The sequence below is a fragment of the Oncorhynchus mykiss genome, chromosome 20 (genome assembly GCF_013265735.2).
Source record: "Oncorhynchus mykiss isolate Arlee chromosome 20, USDA_OmykA_1.1, whole genome shotgun sequence".
Classification (NCBI taxonomy): domain Eukaryota; kingdom Metazoa; phylum Chordata; class Actinopteri; order Salmoniformes; family Salmonidae; genus Oncorhynchus; species Oncorhynchus mykiss.
This window is the reverse complement of record NC_048584.1, coordinates 2274858-2296749: the sequence shown is the minus strand read 5'-3', so window position 1 is coordinate 2296749 and position 21892 is coordinate 2274858. Positions and strand designations below refer to the sequence as shown.

General features: G+C 38.5%; 2 protein-coding genes across 3 annotated transcripts in view; one reads left to right on the top strand and one right to left on the bottom strand.

Annotated features, from left to right (window-relative positions):
- Positions 1-21892, bottom strand: part of gall (galanin-like) — a 73582-nt gene that overhangs the window by 24928 nt on the left and 26762 nt on the right. The window lies entirely within an intron of this gene.
- On the top strand, positions 1803-20092 carry cd37 (CD37 molecule). 2 transcript variants are annotated; one of them, XM_036955597.1, is made up of 10 exons: positions 1803-1840; positions 2353-2576; positions 2719-2791; positions 3008-3071; positions 3575-3705; positions 9782-9856; positions 10593-10700; positions 11660-11824; positions 12062-12145; positions 19722-20092. In XM_036955597.1, the coding sequence occupies exons 2-10, from the start codon at positions 2443-2445 to the stop codon at positions 19800-19802; spliced, it is 915 nt and encodes a 304-aa protein (XP_036811492.1). In that variant the 5' UTR covers positions 1803-1840; positions 2353-2442; the 3' UTR covers positions 19803-20092. The 2 variants fall into 2 exon arrangements, with proteins under 2 accessions (XP_036811492.1, XP_021431113.2); XM_021575438.2 differs by having other exon boundaries at positions 12062-12227; positions 19722-19820.

Sequence of the window (21892 nt, the reverse complement as noted above, 5' to 3'; positions counted from 1 at the left end):
TTGGTCAAATAGCCCTTACACAGCCTGGAGGTGTGTTTGGTTATTGTCCTGTTAAAAAACGAATTATAGTCCCACTAAGCCCAAACCAGATGGGATGGCTGCAGAATGTTGCAGAATTCTGTGGTAGCCATGCTGGTTAAGTGTCTCTTAAATTCTAAATAAATCACAGACCGTCTAATGTCCATTTCTTGTGTTTTTTGGCCCAAGCAAGTCTCTTCTTTTTATTGGTGTCCTTTAGTAGTGGTTTATTTGCAGCAATTTGACCATGAAGGCCTGATTCACATAGTCTCCTCTGAACAGTTGATGTTGAGATGTGTCTGTTACTTGAACTCTGAAGCATTTATTTGGGCTGCAATTTCTGAGGCTGATAACTCTAATGAAGTTGTCCTCTTCAGCAGAGGTAACTCTGGGTCTTCCATTTCTGTGGCGGTCCTCATGAGAGCCAGTTTCATCATAACGCTTGATGGTTTTTGTGACTGCACTTGTAGAAACTTTATAAGTTCTTGAAATTTTACAGATTGACTGACCTTCATGTCTTAACATAATGATGGACTGTCGTTTCTCTTTGCTTATTTGAGCTGTTCTTGCCATATTACTTGGTGTTTTAACAAATAGGGCCATCTTCTGTATACACCCCCCCCCCCCCCCCCCCCCCACACACACACACACACACACTGTGTCACAACACAACTGATTGGCTCATACACATTAAGAAGGAAAGAAATTCCACAAATGAACTTTTAAGAAGGCACACCTGTTAATTGAAATGCATTCCAGGTGTCTACCTCATGAAGCTGGTTGAGAGAATCCCAAGAGTGTGCAAAGCTTTCATCAAGGCAAAGGGTGGCTATTTGAAGAATCTCAAATATAAAATATATTTTGATTTGTTTAACACATTTTTGGTTACTACATGATTCCATATGGGTTATTTCATAGTTTTGATGTCTTCACTATTATTCTACAATATAGGCAATAGTACAAATAAAGAAAAACCCTTGAATGAGTAGGTGTTGTGAAACTTTTAACCGGTAGTGTAGGCTAAACCTGAACATTGTTCCTTTGATAGCTCTCGACATTGAGAGTGGTTGATGCTGAGAGTGGTAAAAACAGATTGGAACTGAATATGAAGTGATTTTGAGTTATTAATGCTTTGACTGCCTGGTTAGCCACGCCATCTCATATCAGTTGTTAGTAAAAATTCATGACTGCACATTCACTTCAGACATTTTTCACCATGAACACTATTGTTAACTAAATGTACCCAAATAAAATGCTAAATGTTCCTAATTGTTTGTTTCAGCACACTGTTCATACTCAGAAATGTTTTTAACCACATTGTAAAGACTTCTAAATAGTGATGATTCAGGAATTTAAGAAAAGTCAAGCCTACAATTACCACAAGGACTTTCTCAAAGGTTGCTATAACAGGACCAAACCGGTGCTCTGGGAAATGTCATAACTAATTATATCTAATTAGTTAAGTCATATGAAGTAGTTTAGATTGTGGTTGACAAAAAAATATAAGCTACCCCTTTTCCTCTTCCTGGTTTCATTCATTTTTAATTAAGCAGGCAGATTGGTTACAGCGAGTGTACTTACGCTGGTCAAACAAACAATTCAAGGCAAATTAAACTGATTGAATATGGGATATTAAAAACCAACTGAAAAAACATCTTGGAGGAGAGTGAAAATATATGGTTTGTAATATTTGCTCAGCTGTGACAGTTCATTTGCATGTTCTATTTGTATCTGTGTAACCACCCTGTTTTTTCCTGTACCGTCTCGCTCAAAACCCATTTCTGCTTTTATCGGTTCATCGTTACTTCTCGTTACATTTCAGGTAAGAAAAGAATGTGTATTTCAAGTTTAGAAATGAGCAGTTAATTTAATATCAAAGAGATGGATATCTTGAGGGCAAATCAAGATATATGTGATACTGTAGGATTGTAAATGCTTTATATGCAGACATTCTTTGGTAAACTAATCATGGAAGCTTACAAATGACAAATGACAAAAACCAACAAAGGCTTCACACTGAAGATGGGACTTGTATTCAGCTTCAAACAGAAAGATGCGGTTAATTGTTGTGTAATATTGCAAGATGGAAAATATTTAGGAAAACAACAATTGCTAAAAACAGCTATTTATAAACGTATCATGAAAGTAATAACGTCTTGTCTACATTGACATTAAGTTAGTGTTGGAGAGCTGTATGAAGGTGACTAGTGAATAATTCATCACCTTGAAGGGTAATATAATATGTTGGGTTGTATCACCTAGGAGAAGGGTATATGACACCCCTGGTTTAAAAAAAAAAATCCCATTCCGTATCCCCTTTTGTATTTTATCTAGACAGAAGGAAGGAGAGGGGTAGAAAGATGGAGGCAGAATGGAAATGTTGGCTCGAGAAGCAAACCCATGTCTCTCTGAAGCGAGTACAACATGTGGTGCAGAGTTGTTGGTGCTAACCCTCAGCCACACACCCGCGCTGGTCTATTACTAATAACAGAGAGCATTGATTTTCCACCCATTGACCACCAACCTTTGAAACCACATTGGCGAGGATTCAAACAAACGTAGATGACCAACATTACACTGCACTCGACTTGTAGAATGTTAATGCTGTGTCGGAAGCAGAAATGCAGTCCAAACGACCATTCAAATTACAAAGCAGTGAACAACTCCATAATGACTGTGATTGTGTTTCTTATTTTTCAGAAACAGAATGGCATCCCAAGGCTGTATTGATCTCATCAAATATTTCCTATTCCTTTTCAATCTCCTTTTTGCTGTAAGTTTGAGCATTCACGTATTTAAATGTTTATCCTGCTAGACATAAGAATGGTGGTAACTGTTGCCCAAATTCACTGATAAAAGTACACTGTATATTTGCAGGTTGATTGAACTTGCTTGAAGTCTGTCGAAATATCTATTGATAGGTGAAATTAATTCTTAGTTGAGAGATGTATTTATTGTGCAATGCAATAAGATATCACCCTCCCACCAGTGTGTGGGCGCCCTCCTTCTGTCACTTGGGATATGGATAGTCCTTGCTGAGACAAGCTTCTTCAGTGAGTTTCTGTTTTCATCAACCACTCCTTACAATGAATGACAATATGTAATATTACATAATGTAATATTTCCACACACAAATATCCTTAAATACAATGATGTATCTGTAGTAATATAGGAATAACGTTCCCTGAGATAGTCCTTTTTCATACACTAGGAATTGTCTTTCTGATTCACTTTTGGATCTCATGAACAAAATCACAGTATTTCATTCCTGATGTCCTTCCAAAACATGCTTTTTTGGTATTTATATTAAGAAATATGAGTTTATTCATTCAAAACAGACAGCCTGTAAGCTACATATTATATTCACAAACTAGTCAAATAATAGGTCTACTTTAACCCCAGATTTGTTTTCAAATTGAGACATGATTGTGCTTTGGTTCGACACTGGTCCAATTCTTATTTCAAAGTTGAGTGCACGGTACAGCTATTACTGCTGGCAACCCATACCAGTATGAGCAACAAGTATCTCAAATTATGTTATTTCCTCTTTTTACAGTGCCTGCCCCTCCCTATATGTCTTTTCCTGTCTTCTCCTATTTTCTGGTCATTGGTGGAAGTGCTACGATGTCGTTGGGCTTCATTGGGTGTCTGGGTGCATTGAAGGAGGTGAAATGCATGTTAGGAATGGTAAGACATCATTCAAAACAGCTGACAAGCTCTGAGTGCATTTGTAAAAAATCATTTTGTGTGTACATGACAAGATTATTATGGAAGAAAGAGCGAGATTTTTTGTATTTGTCAAATGGCAGCCAAGCATCGATTATCATGTCACCAAACTAAAACCATCAACAATTATTGTAAAGGAGCATCAAGATCATCACCGTGTACTTTCACCACCCTGTGAAGTTGATCATAAATAATTTCATTTGTAGCCTTATAAACTGTACGCTTTCCCGAGTCGCAGTGCAAGGACAACACAACATACTGGTGGTTATTATAGTGCATTTGGAAAGTATTCAGACCCCTTGACTTTTTCCACTTTTTGTTACGTTACCTTATTCTAAAATTGATTTAATTGGTTTTCCCCTCATCAACTTACACATAATGACAAACAAAAGCTGTTTTTTAGAAATATTTGCAAAACTCTAAAAAGAAAAAACGTAAATATCATATTTACATAATTATTCAGACCCTTTACTCAGTATTTTGTTGAAGCAGCTTTGGCAGCGATTACAGCCTCAAGTCTTCTTGGGTATGACGCTACAAGTTTGGTACACCTGTACTTGGGGAGTTCTCCCATTCTTCTCTGCAGATCCTCCTTAGCTCTGTCAGGTTGGATGGGGAGCGTCGCTGCACAGCTATTTTCAGGTCTATCCAGAAACGTTTGATCGGGTTCAAGTCTGGGCTCTGGCTGGGCCATTCAAAGACTCAAAGTCACTCCTGTTTTATCTTGGCTGCGTGCTTAGGGTCGTTGTCTTGTTTTAAGGTGAACCGTTGACCCAGTTTAAGGTCCTGACCACTCTGAAGTATGTTTTCATCAAGGAACTCTCTGTACTTTTCTCTGTTCAGCTTTCATTCGATCCTGACTAGTCTCCCAGTCCCTTCTGTTGAAAAATATACCCACAGCATTATGCTGCCGCCATTATTCTCCCATCTCCACAGAGGAACTGTCAGAGTGACCTTCAGATTATTGGTCACCTCCCTGATCGAGGCCCTTCTTCCCCGATTCCTCTTGGTGGTTCCAGACTTCTTCCATTTAAGAATGATGGAGGCCACCGTTCTTGGGGACTTTCCATACATTTTTTGGTATACTTCCCCAGATCTGAGCCTCAACCCAATCATATCTTGGTGCTTTATGGATAATTCCTTTGACTTCATGACTTGCTGGTTGCTCTGACATGCACTGTCATCTGTGGAAACTTATATAGACAGGTGTGTGCCTTTCCAAATCATTTCCAATCAATTGAATTTACCACAGGTGGACTACAATCTAGTTGTAGAAACATCTCAAGGATGATCAATGGAAACAGGATGCACTTGAGCTCAATTTCATAGCAAAGAGTCTTAATATTTATGTAAATATGGCATTTCTGTTTTTTTATATATACATTTTTTTTTAAATCTAAAAACCTGTTTTCACTTTGTCATTACGGGTATTGTGGATAGATTGATGAGGAAAAATTTATTTAATCCATTCTAGAATAAGGCTGTAACAAAATGTGGAAAAAGGGAAGGGGTCTGAATAATTTCTGAAAGCACTGTACATCAATATTTGCTTTTATCAGGCCTGTCGTGACATTTGTAGAATTTACATCTTACTGAATGCTGATGAAACACTTGCCCTAATGATTTTTATAAACCCTATCCATTCACTCCTACCGTCGGAAATGATTCACATCCCTTGACTTTTTCCAGTTTTTGTTGTGTTATGAGATGTTTCCATCAAATTTACTTGTTGTGGGTAAACGGCTGTGCGTGAGGACGTGGTGCACGTCAAAATAACTTTTGTGGTTAAATTTAACTAAAAAATGCAAGTTAAATGGGTTTGCTTCGCATTTTCAACTGTACTAATGGTTTTGTCACAAAACATTTAACATTATATAGCAAATGTAAGATGGCACCAGAGCAGAAGGCAGATTTTTACGTGCCCCCAATCGATTGTATTTTTTTGTTTGTTTATTTGCGTTGTTTGTAACTTATTTATTTACTAATTTTGTACATAATGTTGCCGCTATTGTATCTTATGACCGAAAATAACTTCTAGACATCAAGACTGCAATTCCTCACCACGGACTATCAGAATCCTTTTTCTTCTTTCATGAAGAGGATCAGAGCCCCGTGATCTGCGGGAAGAGGAGACGGAGAAAGAGAGGCCGGAGAGCAGGCTGCCTGCTGAAAAGTCAGAGGTGATCGAATAAACCCCCACTTCCCTCAATTCTGCTAGCACACATGCAATCTTTGGACAATACAATGGACGAGTTATTGGGAAGATTAAACTACCAACGGGACATTAAAAACTGTAACATCTTATGCTTTACGGAGTTGTGGCCGAACAACGACAATATCAACACACAGCTGGCTGGTTATACGATGTACCGCCAGGGTAGAACAGTGGTGTCTGGCAAGGCAAGGGGAGACAGACTAGTATTTTTGTAAATAACAGCTGGTGCATTATATCTAAGGAAGTCTCTAGCTATTGCTCGCCTAAGCTGTAGACCACACTACCTACTGAGAGAGTTCTCATCTGTATTTTTCGTAGCTGTTTACATAAAACCTCAGAGGTTGGCACTGAGATACCACTGAATTCCGCCATAAGAAAACGTTCACCCAGAGACGGTGCTCCTAGTAGCCGGGGACTTTAATGCAGGGTCACTTAAATCAGTTTTAGAACATTTCTATCAGCATGTTAAATGTGCAACAAAAAACTCTGGACCACCTATACTCCACACACAGAGAAGCATACAAAGCTCTCCCTCACCCTCCATTTGGAAAATCTGACCATAACTCCATCCTCCTGATTCCTGCTTACAAGCAAAAAATTAAAGCAGGAAGCACCAGTAATTAGATCAATAAAAAAGTGGTCAGATGAAGCAGATGCTAAGCTACAGGACTGTTTTGCTAGCACAGACTGGAATATATTCTGGGATTCCTCCAATGGCATTGAGGAGTATAACACCACGCCTGTCATTGGCTTCATCAATAAGTGCATCGATGACGTCGTCCTCACAGTGACCGTACGTACGTACCCCAACCAGAAGCCATGGATTACAGGCAGCATCCGCAATGAGCTAAAGGCTAGAGCTGCCGCTTTCAGGGAGCGGGACTCTAACCCAGAGGCTGATAAGAAATCCCGCTATGCCCTTCGATGAACCATCAAACAGGCAAAGCATCAATACAGGACTAAGATCAAGTCGCACTACACCGGCTCTGATGCTCATCAGATGTAGCAGGGCTTGCAAACCATTACAGACTACAAAGGGAAGCACAGCCGAGAGCTACCCAGTGACACGAGCCTACCAGATGAGCTAAACTAAGCTCACTTCGAGGCAAATAACACTGAAACATGCATGAGAGCACCAGCTGAACCGGAAGACAGTGTGATCACGCTCTCTGCAGCCGATGTGAGTGAGACCTTTAGACAGGTCAACGCTCACAAGGCCACAGGGCCAGACGGATTAACAGGACGTGTACTGTGAGCATACGCTGACCAACTGGCAAGTGTCTTCACTGACATTTTCAAACTCTCCCTGTCCAAGTCTGTAATACCAACATGTTTGAAGCAGACCACCATAGTGCATGTAACCAACAACACTAAGGTAACCTGCCTAAATGGCTACCGACCCGTAGCACTCACGTCTGTAGCCATGAAGTGCTTTGAAAGGCTGGTCATGGCTCACATCAACACCATCGTCCCAGAAACCCTAGACCCACTCCAATTTGCATACCGCCCCAACAGATCCACTGAGGATGCAATCTCTATTGCACTCCACTCTGCCCTTTCCCACCTGGACAAAAGGAACACCTATGTGAGAATTCTGTTCATTGACTACTGCTCAGCGTTCAGCACTATAGTGCCCTGAAAGCTCATCAATAGGCTAAGGACACTGGGACTAAACACCTCCCTCTGCAACTGGATCCTGGACTTCCTCACGGCCGCTCCCAGGAGGTAAGGGTAAGTAACCACACATCCGCCCAGCTGATCCTCAACACAGGGGCCCCTCAGGGGTGCGTGCTCAGCCCCCTCCTGTACTCCCTGTTCACTCATGACTGTACGGCCAGGCACGACTCCAACACCATCATTAAATTTGCCGTTGACACAACAGCGGTAGGCCTGATCACCGACAACAATGAGACAGCCTTTCGGGAGGAGGTCAGAGACCTGGCCGTATGGTGCCAGGACAACAACTTCTCCCGCAACGTGATCAAGACAAAGGAGATGATTGTGGAGTACAGGAAAAAGAGTACCGAGCACGCCCCCATTCTCATCGACGGGGCTGCAGTGGAGCAGGTTGAGAGCTTCAAGTTACTTGGTGTCCACATCACCAACACACTAACATGGTCCCCGCACATTGACTCTGTACCGGCACCCCCATGTATATATTGTTATTTTTTACTGCTGCTCTTTTATTACTTGTTACTTTTATCTCTTATTCTTATCCATAGTTTTTGAGCGGGGGGGGGGGGGGGGGGGGGGATTGCACTGTTGGTTAGGGGCTCGTAAGTAAGCATTTTGCTGTAAGGGCTACACCTGTTGTATTCAGCGCATGTAACTAATCAAATTTGATTTGAAATGTGCCCACTCAGGATCATAAAGGTTCTATAAAGAACCATTCTCAATCTGAAAGGTTCTTTGTAGATCATCTTTAAAAACCATACAGGGTTTTTTATTCTGGTCAACCATATTATATTGTTGAAATGTCATCTGTGTTAATTGTCAAGTTGAATCAAGTGAGCTACATCTGGAACAGCTGGGGGTCCCCAAGGACAGAATGGAGAATCACTGACTACTTTAGTCAATGGATACAAGGCCATACTGGAATATTTTACAAAACATTGTCACTGGCAATATTCATATATAATATGTAATGGCATAAAAAACACATTTGATCAACTGAAATGACTCTCACTCACGGTTGCACAAAAGAGCTGTGCGCAAGCCAGGCTCCAAAATATTCTAATGAGCGTTTTGTAGACATTTGGAAATTTACTGACAAATTGTCTGTTTCCATCAGGCCTGTCGTGACATGAATTACCATCAATTGTTTGAGGGTTAATTTTTGATTTGTTATATTAAATAATTCAGTAATGCCAAGAAAAAAAATGTTTTTTATTGCCAGTAAGAAACTGCTAGCCATTGGCTGCAATCAGCAGAGAAATGCTAGCTAACTGGGAAGCACAAAAAAAGTTAACAACTTCGGGAGTACAGACACCCAGAAATTTGAAAAAAATGGACAGTCAAAGAGGAGAATAATTATTCTGCGAAGTAAAAGTAATTTTTCATCCAAAATAGAGGCATACTAAGACAAAAGAAACACAACACTGTGAGTAAAGGATAACACATTAGTGCAGGAAATGAAGAAATGTACTAAGATGCAGGAAGTGAATGCTGGAATTAAACAAACTATACAAATAAGCAAAAGCTGTGTGGATTAAGGAAATAAACACCTGGCTCAAATAGACGCCTGGCTCTAATAAGCGCCTGTTGTGGTCAGTGATTTAAGGCCTAGCCAGTCTCAAAATTTCAACCCCATAGAAAATCTTTGGAGGGAGTTGAAAGTCCGTGTTGCCCAGCAACAGCCCCAAAACATCACTGCTCTAGAGGAGATCTGCATGGAGGAATGGGCCAAAATACCAGCAACAGTGTGTGAAAACCTTGTGAAGACTTACAGAAAACATTTGACCTCTGTCATTGCCAACAAAGGGTATATAACAAAGTATTGATATAAACTTTTGTTATTGACCAAATACTTATTTTCCACCATAATTTGCAAATAAATTCATTAAAAATCCTACAATGTGATTTTCTGGATTTTTCATAGTTGAAGTTGAAGTGCACTAACCTATGATGAAAATTACAGGCCTCTCTCATCTTTTAAGTGGGAGAACTTGCACAATTGGTGGCTTACTAAATACGTTTTTGCCCCACTGTATGTCCAAACTTGTGTAGGTTACACACACCTAAAACACAAACAAATAAATTATGCAGCAGCACATACAAATATGGCAGTGATTGATCTACTCTAACTATTGCTCATCTTTACAGTATTTCTTCCTGCTCTCCATCCTTCTTGCTGCTCAGATTGTGGGAGCGGTTCTGCTCTTCACTCAGTGGACTTCAGTAAGACATTTACCTATTACCTGAGTAACTACGCTTACTTATGTACTTTTCTTCACACGAGCCATGTACAATGCTTAAATTCACACAATCCTCGGTGTTATTTGACCATAGTTACACATCACAATCAACAATGACACTATTTATACTATTAAAATCATGACTGGCACTCAAGATTGTGTTGGTTCACCCTTATTTATGAATTACAAAGATATTCAAAGATTTGTGACAATAAAGATGACTTCCTGAACTAGCTATCTATCTATGGTAAATCATTTGTCTCCCTATGACCAGGTTTCCGTTTTTTCTCCGCTTGCCACATTTTACATTTGCAATTGAGTAATTTAGCCAAAGCTCATACATCCCCCATGGGAATACGAACCCACAACCCTGGCAATGGAAGTGCCATGCTCTACCTACTGAGCCACTGCTAGGAGCAAGTCAAATACATACGCATTTCATAATGATGTGACAATCATCAATGCAGGGAGATTTTGAAAATAACATTGTTGTCTTAAAGGGACACTGCTATTATATCTAATTCCACAGCGTCACATTCTGTGAATGCAATAGCCTAGTTTTTCTCGGGGTGTGCCACGAAAGTAAAACCTCTTTTGTTACCTGGTGAATGGGTTGAAAGGGAACCTTGTAAGTCGATATCAGTGGGTATGTTATTTACACAATAGTTCGAGTGACTTTTGAAAGGCATCTCATTTCTTTTTCACACATTTTGTTTTAGTTTGAAAGCAAAGTCGAAGAGCATGTCCTTCATCTCATTGAATCATTCGGCAAGAATGAATCCAACTATCTGAACTTTGAGAAGACTCTGGACTACGTTCAGCAGGAGGTAATACATGCAGTAGTATACACTGCCAGTTGGTCATTTGGTCATGAGATGTTGAACTGAGGTATTGAAGAGTAGCGGTGTTAACCCCGATGTCCTGGCTAAATTCCCAACCTGACCACGTATTGTCATGGCCACCAAATCACCCCCTGATTCCTAATTGGCATAAATCCCTTCTCACCTCTCCGCTGTGAAAGCTAACGTATGGTGAGCTTCCTGTCTTAAAATGGCTGCTGAGGCATCACCCTAGTGGGTGCTAAACATTGGTTAAGGATGAGATGAGTTTCCACCATACGTTAATGTAAAGTGCTTTGAGCATCTGGAATAACACTCAATACATCCAGTCAGTTAACTATGATTATCAATTGGAATGGATCAACCTAATTCTTTAAGAGTCATGGTTTGTTCGGATAGTTCCAAACACATGTTCCAAATGTCATCAAAACTAAGATGCTGCTGACGCTTGGTACACTGTATGTGTGAATTCATCTTGAGAGGTCATCTATGATAGAATCTAGTTCAATTAAATGTAGGCCGGGATTCAAACCCACACAGATTATTGGTATTGCACTTGACTTGTAGAATGTCTATGCTGTGTAGGAGGTGTAACCACAGTAACAGTAATTAAACCTCCACAAAGCCCACTTCAAAATAGGTGTCTTCTAACTTGATGCATGATTTCATTTCCATGTGAATGAAGTGATTTATATAATGAAGTTGGATCATCGATGTTTGAATTTGGCATATAACACATTTGTGATCTAAGAAGTCATTTAAGAACAGGTATGGTTAGCTGATGTGCGACCCAATGGCAATTTCCACCATGGAAAGTTACGTCCGAATCAGAATTGCAGTGTGTCAAGTGCAGTACGATGGTCAGTTGTCTGCATGGTTTGAATCCCGCCTTAGACTTTGAAAGAGTGTTAGATTAAGCATTATCTCCTTCTCTTACAACCCTGCAGATTCATTGTTGTGGATGGACAGGACCAAATATCTGGGTGGAGGCACCCTGCTCCTGTTACCACCCCATCAATAACACCCAGAATGCCTCCAATTCTTATGAAATGTGTGACTGCAATGACATCCGGCCTTTTTCAAATTACACAACGTGTGACATCTATCAAAAAGTAAGTGGTCCTGACTCATGGCATTACTTCAAATGTGTTACATTTGATATTATTATTTTTTTAAAGGCCAGCAAACTTGTATGTTGTTTTCATTTGTATGTGATCTATTTCTGGTCCCAAGCACCCTTTTTGACTTGTTTAAAGAAGAGGATTTAGAGTTAAGCACATTCTCTACCTTAACTGAGAAGTTTGATATTTCCTGGTATTTTACTGATTGCTTTAACTTCTCTGTTACAGGGGTGCAGAGAGAGTATTAGAGAGTGGTTGGACGAGAATATGCTCATTATTTTTGCCGTGCTACTTGCTGTGATGGCGGTGGAGGTAAATTGGATAATCTCATCTCAACTTGACAAACCGGGTCAGAAATCACAATATTCTAAACCCAAAGTATTCTCACAGGAAAGTAAGTTGTAATCAAAATGGCTAGAATCATTAAGAAGAAACACATGTTTAGAGGTCAGGGGCTTTCAGTTTCAGTGAATGGTTATGTTGACCCTCCATAGGTGGTCTGAGAATGTGTATATCCTCACAACATAGTCGTTCCCGTAGTATTTGTATTTATTATGCATCCCCGCTACCTGCTGCCAAAGCAGCAGATACTCTTCCTGGGGTCCAGTAAAATTAAGGCAGTTTATACAATTTTAAAACATTACAATACATTCACAGATTTCACAACACACTGTATGCCCTCAGGCCCCTACTCCACCACTACCACATATCTACAGTACTAAATCCATGTGTATGTATAGTGTGTATGTTATCGTATGTGTGTGTGTGTGTGTATATGCATGTGTCTGTGCCTATGTTTGTGTTGCTTCACAGTCCCCGCTGTTCCATAAGGTGTATTTTTATCTGTTTTTTAAATCTAATTTTACTGCTTGCTTCAGTTACTTGATGTGGAATAGAGTTCCATGTAGTCATGGCTCTATGTAGTACTGTGTGCCTCCTATAGTCTGTTCTGGACTTGGGGACTGTGAAGAGACCACTTGTGGCATGTCTTGTGTGGTATGCACAAAACAGTAGGTACACACAAAACAAGGGTTGTTTGGGAAGGGTGATGGCTCTATGTGGAACCATGCTGACCCAAAGAACCCTTGGAGCCCTTCAATGCTTCTTTGCAGTTCAGAAAAGGGTTATTTCCTCTTTTAGTGATCATTTAAATGTAGGGGTGGTGGCTCATTAGAATAATTTGTGGCATGGTTTAGACACAACTTTTTTTGTGCAACCGTGAGTGAGAGAGTCATTCCAGTTGAGTTAATCTGTTGTGTTATGCTAAATCATGTTATATTTAGACTATCGCTAGTGAAGGTGTATCGTGAAAGACCCAAGCATGGCTTTGGGTCAGTTGTGAATGGTTTACTAACTTAGTCAGTAGTTCTCAATTCTCTCCTCAGGGGGACCCCCTGCTATTTCAGAGCTAACACACATGATTCAACTTGTTAATAAACAACAATAAAACCTATAGAATTTGAACAATATAATATGGTTATGAAACCAGAATTAAACAGCCTGTATGGTTCTACAAATAACCTTTGATATTGAGAAAAGCTCTTAATGAAACCATTCTCCATAAAGGATAAGTAAAGAACCATAAAAAAAGGGTTGTAACCATAGCAGAACCCTATTTTTTGGGTTCTATATAGAACCTTTTTTGAATGGCTCTTTATAGAAGCTTATTAAATGGTTCTTTATAGCACCATTCAGGTTCCATTTAGAACCTGATGAGCATGGTTCCTTATAGAACAAATAAACATATAGTTACAAGCAAACTAACCTTTATTTGGCACTCTATAGAACCATTTGTTTTTAGTGTGTACTAGGGAAGCTTTAACAACCACACCACGTACTGTAACCACTCCTATGGTGGAGCAATCATACTGTTAGAGTTTTGTTTAAATGCACCATGAGAAGACCCGTAGTGACCCTTATAAATAAGAGTTGTCCACGCTTTGTGTCTTTGTCTCCATGTTCTCATCCCAGTGTCTCCAATGGGTGTGTCTCCTGGTTCTTTGTTGTTTGAGTTGTACTCCATGTCCATGTTGTCATCCCTCAAAGACTGAAGGCAGGCACTTTCAACTTTCCAGGTCTGTCATGTTTTTGTGTGGTGGTGATGCAGTGAAAAATACAACATTTTAAAAACGACATATGTACACTAGCGTTCAAAAGCTTGAGGTCACTTTTTTTTGTCCATTAAAATAACATAAAATGGATCAGAAGTACAGTGTAGACACTGTTAATATTGTAAATGACTGTTGTAGCTGGAAACAGATTATTTTTAATGAAATATCTAGCCTTCATTTCTCAGAAAAATAATAGATTGACGAGTTTCAGAAGAAGTTTGTCATTTTGAGCCTGTAATAGAACCCACAAATGCTGATGCTCCAGATACTCAACTAGTCTAAAGAAGGCCAGTTGTATTGATTATTTAATCAGAACAACAGTTTCCAGCTGTGCTAACATAATTGCAAAAGGGTATTCTAATGATCAATTCGCCTTTTAAAAATATAAACTTGGATTAGCTGACACAACATGCCATTGGAACACAGGAGTGATGGTTGCTGATAATGGGCCTCTGTACGCCTATGTAGATATTCCATTAAAAATCTGCCGTTTCCAGCTACAATAGTCATTTACAACATTAATTAACAATGTCTACACTGTATTTCTGATCAATTTGATGTTAATTGAATGGACAAAGAATGTGCTTTTCTTTCAAAAACAAGAACATTTCTAAGTGACCCCAAACTACACGGTAGTGTACATATTTATATATGCTGTATAATTACTAATGGAAGTTTACACACACTGAACGGTAGTGTACATATTTATATATGCTGTATAATTCCTAATGAAAGTTTACACACACTGAACGGTAGTGTATATATTTATATATGCTGTATAATTACTAATGAAAGTTTACACACACTGAACGGTAGTGTACATATTTATATATGCTGTATAATTCCTAATGAAAGTTTACACACACTGAACGGTAGTGTACATATTTATATATGCTGTATAATTACTAATGAAAGTTTACACACACTGAACGGTAGTGTACATATTTATATATGCTGTATAATTCCTAATGAAAGTTTACACACACTGAACGGTAGTGTATATATTTATATATGCTGTATAATTACTAATGAAAGTTTACACACACTGAACGGTAGTGTATATATTTATATATGCTGTATAATTACTAATGAAAGTTTACACACACTGAACGGTAGTGTACATATTTATATATGCTGTATAATTCCTAATGGAAGTTTACACACACTGAACGGTAGTGTATATATTTATATATGCTGTATAATTACTAATGAAAGTTTACACACACTGAACGGTAGTGTACATATTTATATATGCTGTATAATTACTAATGAAAGTTTACACACACTGAACGGTAGTGTATATATTTATATATGCTGTATAATTACTAATGAAAGTTTACACACACTGAACGGTAGTGTATATATTTATATATGCTGTATAATTACTAATGAAAGTTTACACACACTGAACGGTAGTGTACATATTTATATATGCTGTATAATTACTAATGAAAGTTTACACACACTGAACGGTAGTGTATATATTTATATATGCTGTATAATTCCTAATGGAAGTTTACACTTTGCACAGTTCTCCCATTTTGCTGCCGTAAATTAAAATCTAAAAAAGGATTAAGTAAAACACAATCCTACTGATCTACACAACTTACTCTTAAATACCATTTTATAAATTAAAAATTAAAAAATAAGTAAAAGATGACTCGATTGACACAGCAAATTTGAGATCAGAATTGTAATGCCCACATCGTTGTATTGAACACTTTCTTAGAAATGAAGTGCCCTACAGAAATAGTTTTAAACAAAAATCTTTCAGTGTTCACAAACTCACACCCCTAGAGTGTAGGTCCCTAACACCACGGGTGTTGCAAATTCCGACTTAAATGAACACTTTATTAGAGTTGACGCTGACACACTTTTTTACTGTTAGGAAATAACACATGTAGTTTTACACAGCTTGTTTTAATACTGCAGGTTGTAAAGTCACATTTGCATAATTGTGCAGCTGTTTAAACAAAACTATATCCCAGGGTTAAGTCTTCAGAAGACTGGGGCATGTTTTCCTCTAAGTTTTTACCTGGACTTTGTTCCTTCCATATTTATTTTTTCCTGTTGGTGACAAGCAGACCCATAACAAGATGCTGCCACCACAATACTTGAAAACACAGAGGGTTTCACTCGGATGTGTTGTATTGGATTAGACCCAAACCTGAAGTTGTCATTTAGGCCAAAAAGTGAATTTATTGGCCATGTTGTCTTGCAGTATTATGGGCATTGTTGCAAACAGGATGGATGATTCACTTTGTCATATAGGCCAGTAATGTGGAGTGAATGCAATGTTGTTGATCCATGCACAGCTCTTTCACCTCAGCCATTACATCTGTGGCTGTTTTAAAATGATCTTAAGCATCATAGTGATATCCCTGAGCAGTTTCCATTATCTCCCGCAGCTCAATTAGGAAAGATGGCCAGATCTTTTCAGTGTCTGGGTGATATGATACACCATCCACAGATGAATTACCATACTGAAAGGGATATTCAGTGGGATATTTATTTGACCTCCCCTGATCTATTCCAAACTAAATGTATCCCATACATACTTGCAAGGCTCATTGGTGGCTCTGAGGTTGTATGTACAGTATGAGTTATTCTTAAATCATGACAACTACTACTTCTGATAACATATGGACCTCATTCAACAAATTGTGTGATTTTGTTTCTGAAAATATTATCACCTGAACATATTTAGATGTGCCACAGCAATGGGTTTGAAGACCTTTTCAAAGAGCACTTATTTGTTTTATTCATTTCAGAACATTTCTATAGTTTTTAGATCAGTGGAAGAAAACCCCAGTTGAATCCCTTTTTAGATTGAAATTTAAGGCAGCCAAATGTGAAAATTGTGCCAGCGTGTGCAAACTTTGAATAGTATGTAATGTATGTAATGGTTGAATTTCAGATTATGTTTAAAATTAATAATCTTTCTGAATCATTTAACTCCCTCCAGTGATATTTATATGGAATATTGGCAAGGTATATTTTGAATGCTTTCATTTTTCATGGTTTGATGTTACATTATAGCGACTGAGAGCCAAAGTGGCATTGCATTGTTCCTGCCCAAGGGCCTTTTCTGCCCTGTGTTTTACAGAATCATTTATTTGATTTTCAAATAGTTAGATAGTATGTCTGAGTCCAAGATGGCAGGGTATGATGACAACACTTTGTCCCTCAATGTGGTGCAGTGTAATCTTAGTGTGTGCTTTGAATAACTGTTTTGTGAAAATAGTGCCATTTAATTAAAAAGGTTTGATCAGGCATTAACAATATTCTTCTGACAGAGCAAAGATGAAAAAAATAGTCTCTCGAAATTCATTGGACCAATGAATGATATATGACAAAATGTAAGACATATTCAGTGCGTATCATAAGTAAGTATTCTCCCGTTGGATTTTATCCCATTTTGTTGAGTTACAAAGTGGGATTGAAATACAGAATATTTTATTGTGATTTGTCATTGATCTACACATAATACTCCATAGCGTCAAAGTGAAAAGAAGATTCGACACATTTTCACAAATTAAAATATTGTTGTTGCATCAGTATTCATCAAGCCTAAAATAGTACAGAAGTAAAACTTGGTGTAACATAATAAGTTACATCTCAATCTGTGTGAAATAATACAGGTTGATATGAATTTCGAATGACTACACCTTCCTCTGTCCCCCATCGAACAACATCTGTAAGGTCCTTCAGTCAAGTATTGAATTTAAGCACAGATTCAATTACAAAGACCAGGGAGCTTTTCGAAAAGCCTCAAAGAAAAGCAGTGATTGGTACATGGTTAAAATGAACAAATCAGACACTGAATATCTCTTTAAGCATGGCCAAGTTAACAATTATGCTGTGGATGATAGGGACGGTGCCTGGTTTCCTCCAGATGTGACGCTTGGCATTCAGGCCAAAGAGTTCAATCTTGGTTTCATCAGATCAGAGAATCTTGTTTCTCATGGTCTGAGACCTATATGGGCCTTTTGGCAAACTCCAAGCAGGCTGTCATGTGCTTTTTACTGAGGAGTGGCTTCCGTCTGACCACTCTAACATAAAGGCCTGATTAAGTGCTCCAGAGATGGTTGTCCTCCTGGAAGGTTCTCCCATCTCCACAGAGGAACTCTGGAGCTCTGTCGGTGTGACTATCTGGTTCTTGGTCACCTCCCTGACCAAGGCCCTTCTCCCCCGATTGTTCAGTTTGGACGGTTTGCCAGCTCTAGGATGAGTCTTGGTGGTTCCAAACTTCTCCCATTTAGGAATGATGGAGGCCACTGTGTTCTTGGGGACCTTCAATGATGCAGACACCCTTCCCCAGATCTGTGCCTCAACAAAATCTTGTTTCGGAGATCTACGGACAATTCCTTCGACCTCGTGGCTTGGTGTTTGCTCTGACACTGTCAATTGTGAGACCTTATATAGAGAGGTGTGTGCCTTTCCAAATCATGTCCAATCAATTGAATTTACCACAGGTGGCCTCCAATAACATTGTAGAAACATCTCAAGGATGATCAATGGAAACATGAAGCACCTGAGCTCTGAATAATTATGTAAATAAGATATTTCAGTTGAAAATGTTTTGGTTTTTTTTAACTGTTTTTTCTTTGTCATTATGGGGTATTGTGTGTAGATTGATGATGGAAAAACATTATTTAATCCATTTTAGAATTAGGTTGTAACCAAACAAAATGTGGAAAAAGTCAATTGGTCTGAATACTTTCCGAATGCACTGTAAAGCCCTTTTTACATCAGCAGATGTCATAACGTGTTTATACAGAAACCCAGCCTCAAACCCCAAACAGCAAGCAATGCAGATGTAGAAGCACAGTGGCTAGGGAAAACTCACTAGAAAGGCAGAAACATAGGAAGAAACCTAGAGAGGAACCAGGCTCTGAGGGGTGGCCAGTCCTCTTCTGGCTGTGCCAGGTGGAGATTATAAGAGTACATGGCCATTTAGGCCAGATTGTTTTTCAAGATGTTCAAATGGTCATAGCTGACCAGCAGGGTCAAATAATAATCACAGTGGTTGTAGAGGGTGCAACAGATCAGGACCTCAGGAGTAAATGTCAGTTGTCTTTAGTTTTTTACATTTGCCAGGTCAAGGTTTGACTTTTTCAGGAGAGGCGTTTTACTGCCACTTTTAGTGGGTCTGGTACAAATCCGGAGGATAGGGAGCTGTTTATTATGTTCAACATAGGAGGGCCAAGCACAGGAAGTAGCTCTTTCAGTAGTTAAGTTGGAATAGGGTCCAGTAGGCAGCTGGAAGGTTCAGAGGCCATGACTATTTTTGTGAATGTGTAAGGAGATATAGAATTCAAAAACTTGAGTGTCTCCATTGATCTTAGGTCCTGGCATTCTGAGTTTTGGAGAAATACACAGATTGAAAGAGGAGTCCGTAATTTGCTTTCTAATGAAAATGATATTTTAGAATATACTTTAGAAGTGTTTAATGATTATCATTTTATAAACTGTCCAATTAAATCAATTTAAATCCCAATTTGTAACACAGTAAAATGTGAAGAAATCCAAGGGGGATGAGTACTTACGATACCTACTGTAATACCAAAAAATCTGATTGATCTAATATGTTGGTCAGAATTTGTCCACATGGTTTTTATAAAGATGTATGTAGATCAGGGGTGGGGAAAAACGTTTTGACTCACTGTTGAATTTCTGAATCCCAAAGTGGCCCCCAAATTATCTCCCATCTATGAGGCTCATGTGCAAATAGGTTATGCATGTATATGTTAATGATTCTCTCTCTCTCTCTCCAGCTATGTGGTATGACCCTTTCGATGTGTCTGTATAGATGGACCAGCCTGGATTACAGCATGCTGATGCAATACTCAAAGTAGGACAGAGTGCTGCATAAACATCTGATATAATTGGTGTTTCTATGTTTATAAAGCAAAATAAAAAATAGATAGTTGCATTATTCATTGTTAAAATTTGAGTGTACTTAATCGATTGCTTTGATATAACTCCTTCATTCTTGCTAATTTCTTCATTCTTCATCACTTTATTTTTTGTATTGATACATTACATTGCTGTGTCTATTACTACTATTTCATAACCATAAGTGCTTCAAGACAAGCAAGTACGCACATTTACTTCGGTTAATGTGCTTTTGTAGTTTATAGCTAAATTCATCGCAGATTATAGAAGCTTCAAATCGTGCATCAGTGGTAGTAGTATTGATGCTAGAAGTAGTGAAGGTTTTAATAGGGTTTTCAGAGGCTGTGTGTTAGCTATAGTGACCTATTTTGGGCTGGTTTGTAAGTACTAGATCATCATAAGCCATAGACTGTTTTTTAAGCTCTCAAAATGTGGAACATTCTGAATGTTTGTGGCAGTGATTTCAGTTCAGAATGTTGAAGATTGCATTCCGCCATTAAAATGTATGGGATACAACAAGCTTTATAGTTTATGGAATGTGAATGGTAGCAAAAAGCTGTGTTGAATCAATTTTAGTTTAATCAGTCTCCACATTTCAACGTTGGGTTGGTGTTTGTAGCTTTGAAGCCTATAGAGGTTTAAACACATTTAATATGGCTATCGTTCAAAAAGTACAACCGTATCAAAAATCGTTTGAAAAACATTGTAAGTTGAGTTAGTCTGCACATGTTAACGTTGGGTTGGTGTTAGTATCTGAAATGGATCAAGAGCAGTGTTGAATCCACATTTTGCCTTAGAAGTATATGGAGCTTTTATGCTAGTTTAAAATTGTTATATTTCAAAAGTACAAATAGCATCACAATCTTTTGACAAGGAATCTAAGTTGAGTCAATTTGAATATGCCAACATTGGTTTGGTGTTTGTAGATTTAACTGTTCAAGAGAATTAGCGAATCCAAATACTTCCCATTCAAGCCTATGGGGCTTTTATGAACATTTGAAATGGTTCTAGTTAAAAAAGTATCAATGGTATCAAAAAGCTTTATACAAGCACACCATTATAAACCGGTCTGTACGTTTGAATGGTGTTTACAGTGAAGCCCTTTCATGCAGTCAAATGACCTAGGGGCTTCATGGGTGGAATGTTAATCATATTTTTCATAATTTCATAATTAATAAACATTATTTTTTTGAAGACGCAGAAAATCTGGTGTTTCTATGTTAAACAGTTTTGTTATATTTCAGTGTTCTGTCAGGTATATCAAGTTTAATATTAGGATGCAAACTAAAAATGTAAAACATTTCAACACTATATCTGACTAACGGTTTTCTTTATGTGAAGGAGAGTCGGACCAAAATGCAGCGTGGTATTCTTGATACATGTTTAATAAAGATGAAACGCGAACAGTACAAAAACAACAAACGTAACGAGAAAACCTAAACAGCCTATCTGGTGCAAACTAACACAGAGACAGGAACAATCACCCACAAACACTCAAATAATATGGCTGCCTAAATATGGTTCCCAATCAGAGACAACGATAAACACCTGCCTCTGATTGAGAACCACTCCAGACAGCCATAGACTTTGCTAGAGAACCCCACTAAGCCACAATCCCAATACCTACGAAAACCCAAAGACAAAACACACCACATAAATAAACCCATGTCACACCCTGGCCTGACCAAAATAATAAAGAAAACACAAAATACTAAGACCAGGGCGTGACACTGACATGTTACAAGTGTCTTCTTTTTATTTAGCCAATAACCATGCCTGTGAGGTGTATACTTTTGTTTCAAAGTAAAGTTGTTTAAGACTACCAAGAAAGACTCTGATTTAGCCCATGTTGGGATTTGTTTCCTTGTCAATCACTGGCTCATTGGTGAAATTAGCATTATGACAATATCTTTAATGAAATCATTCAAAGCCTTTATTGATGCAATTGCAGACACAAGTTGACAACAGGAACATTACACATGTTTCCAAGTAAGTTCTGTATCAAAGAAAAGGTCCCATGTTATTTTATTAAACCCGAAGTCCAGCCCTA

What these genes read in the sequence shown, in the direction of transcription:
- cd37 (XM_021575438.2), top strand. Translation starts at nt 2,443, where the DNA reads ATGTGGTGCAGAGTTGTTGGTGCTAACCCTCAGCCACACACCCGCGCT. An exon ending in TGCTGAGACAAGCTTCTTCA is followed by an intron (nt 3,072 to 3,574) that starts GTGAGTTTCTGT and finishes CTCTTTTTACAG; the next exon opens with TGCCTGCCCCTCCCTATATG. An exon ending in CGTGTGACATCTATCAAAAA is followed by an intron (nt 11,825 to 12,061) that starts GTAAGTGGTCCT and finishes TCTCTGTTACAG; the next exon opens with GGGTGCAGAGAGAGTATTAG.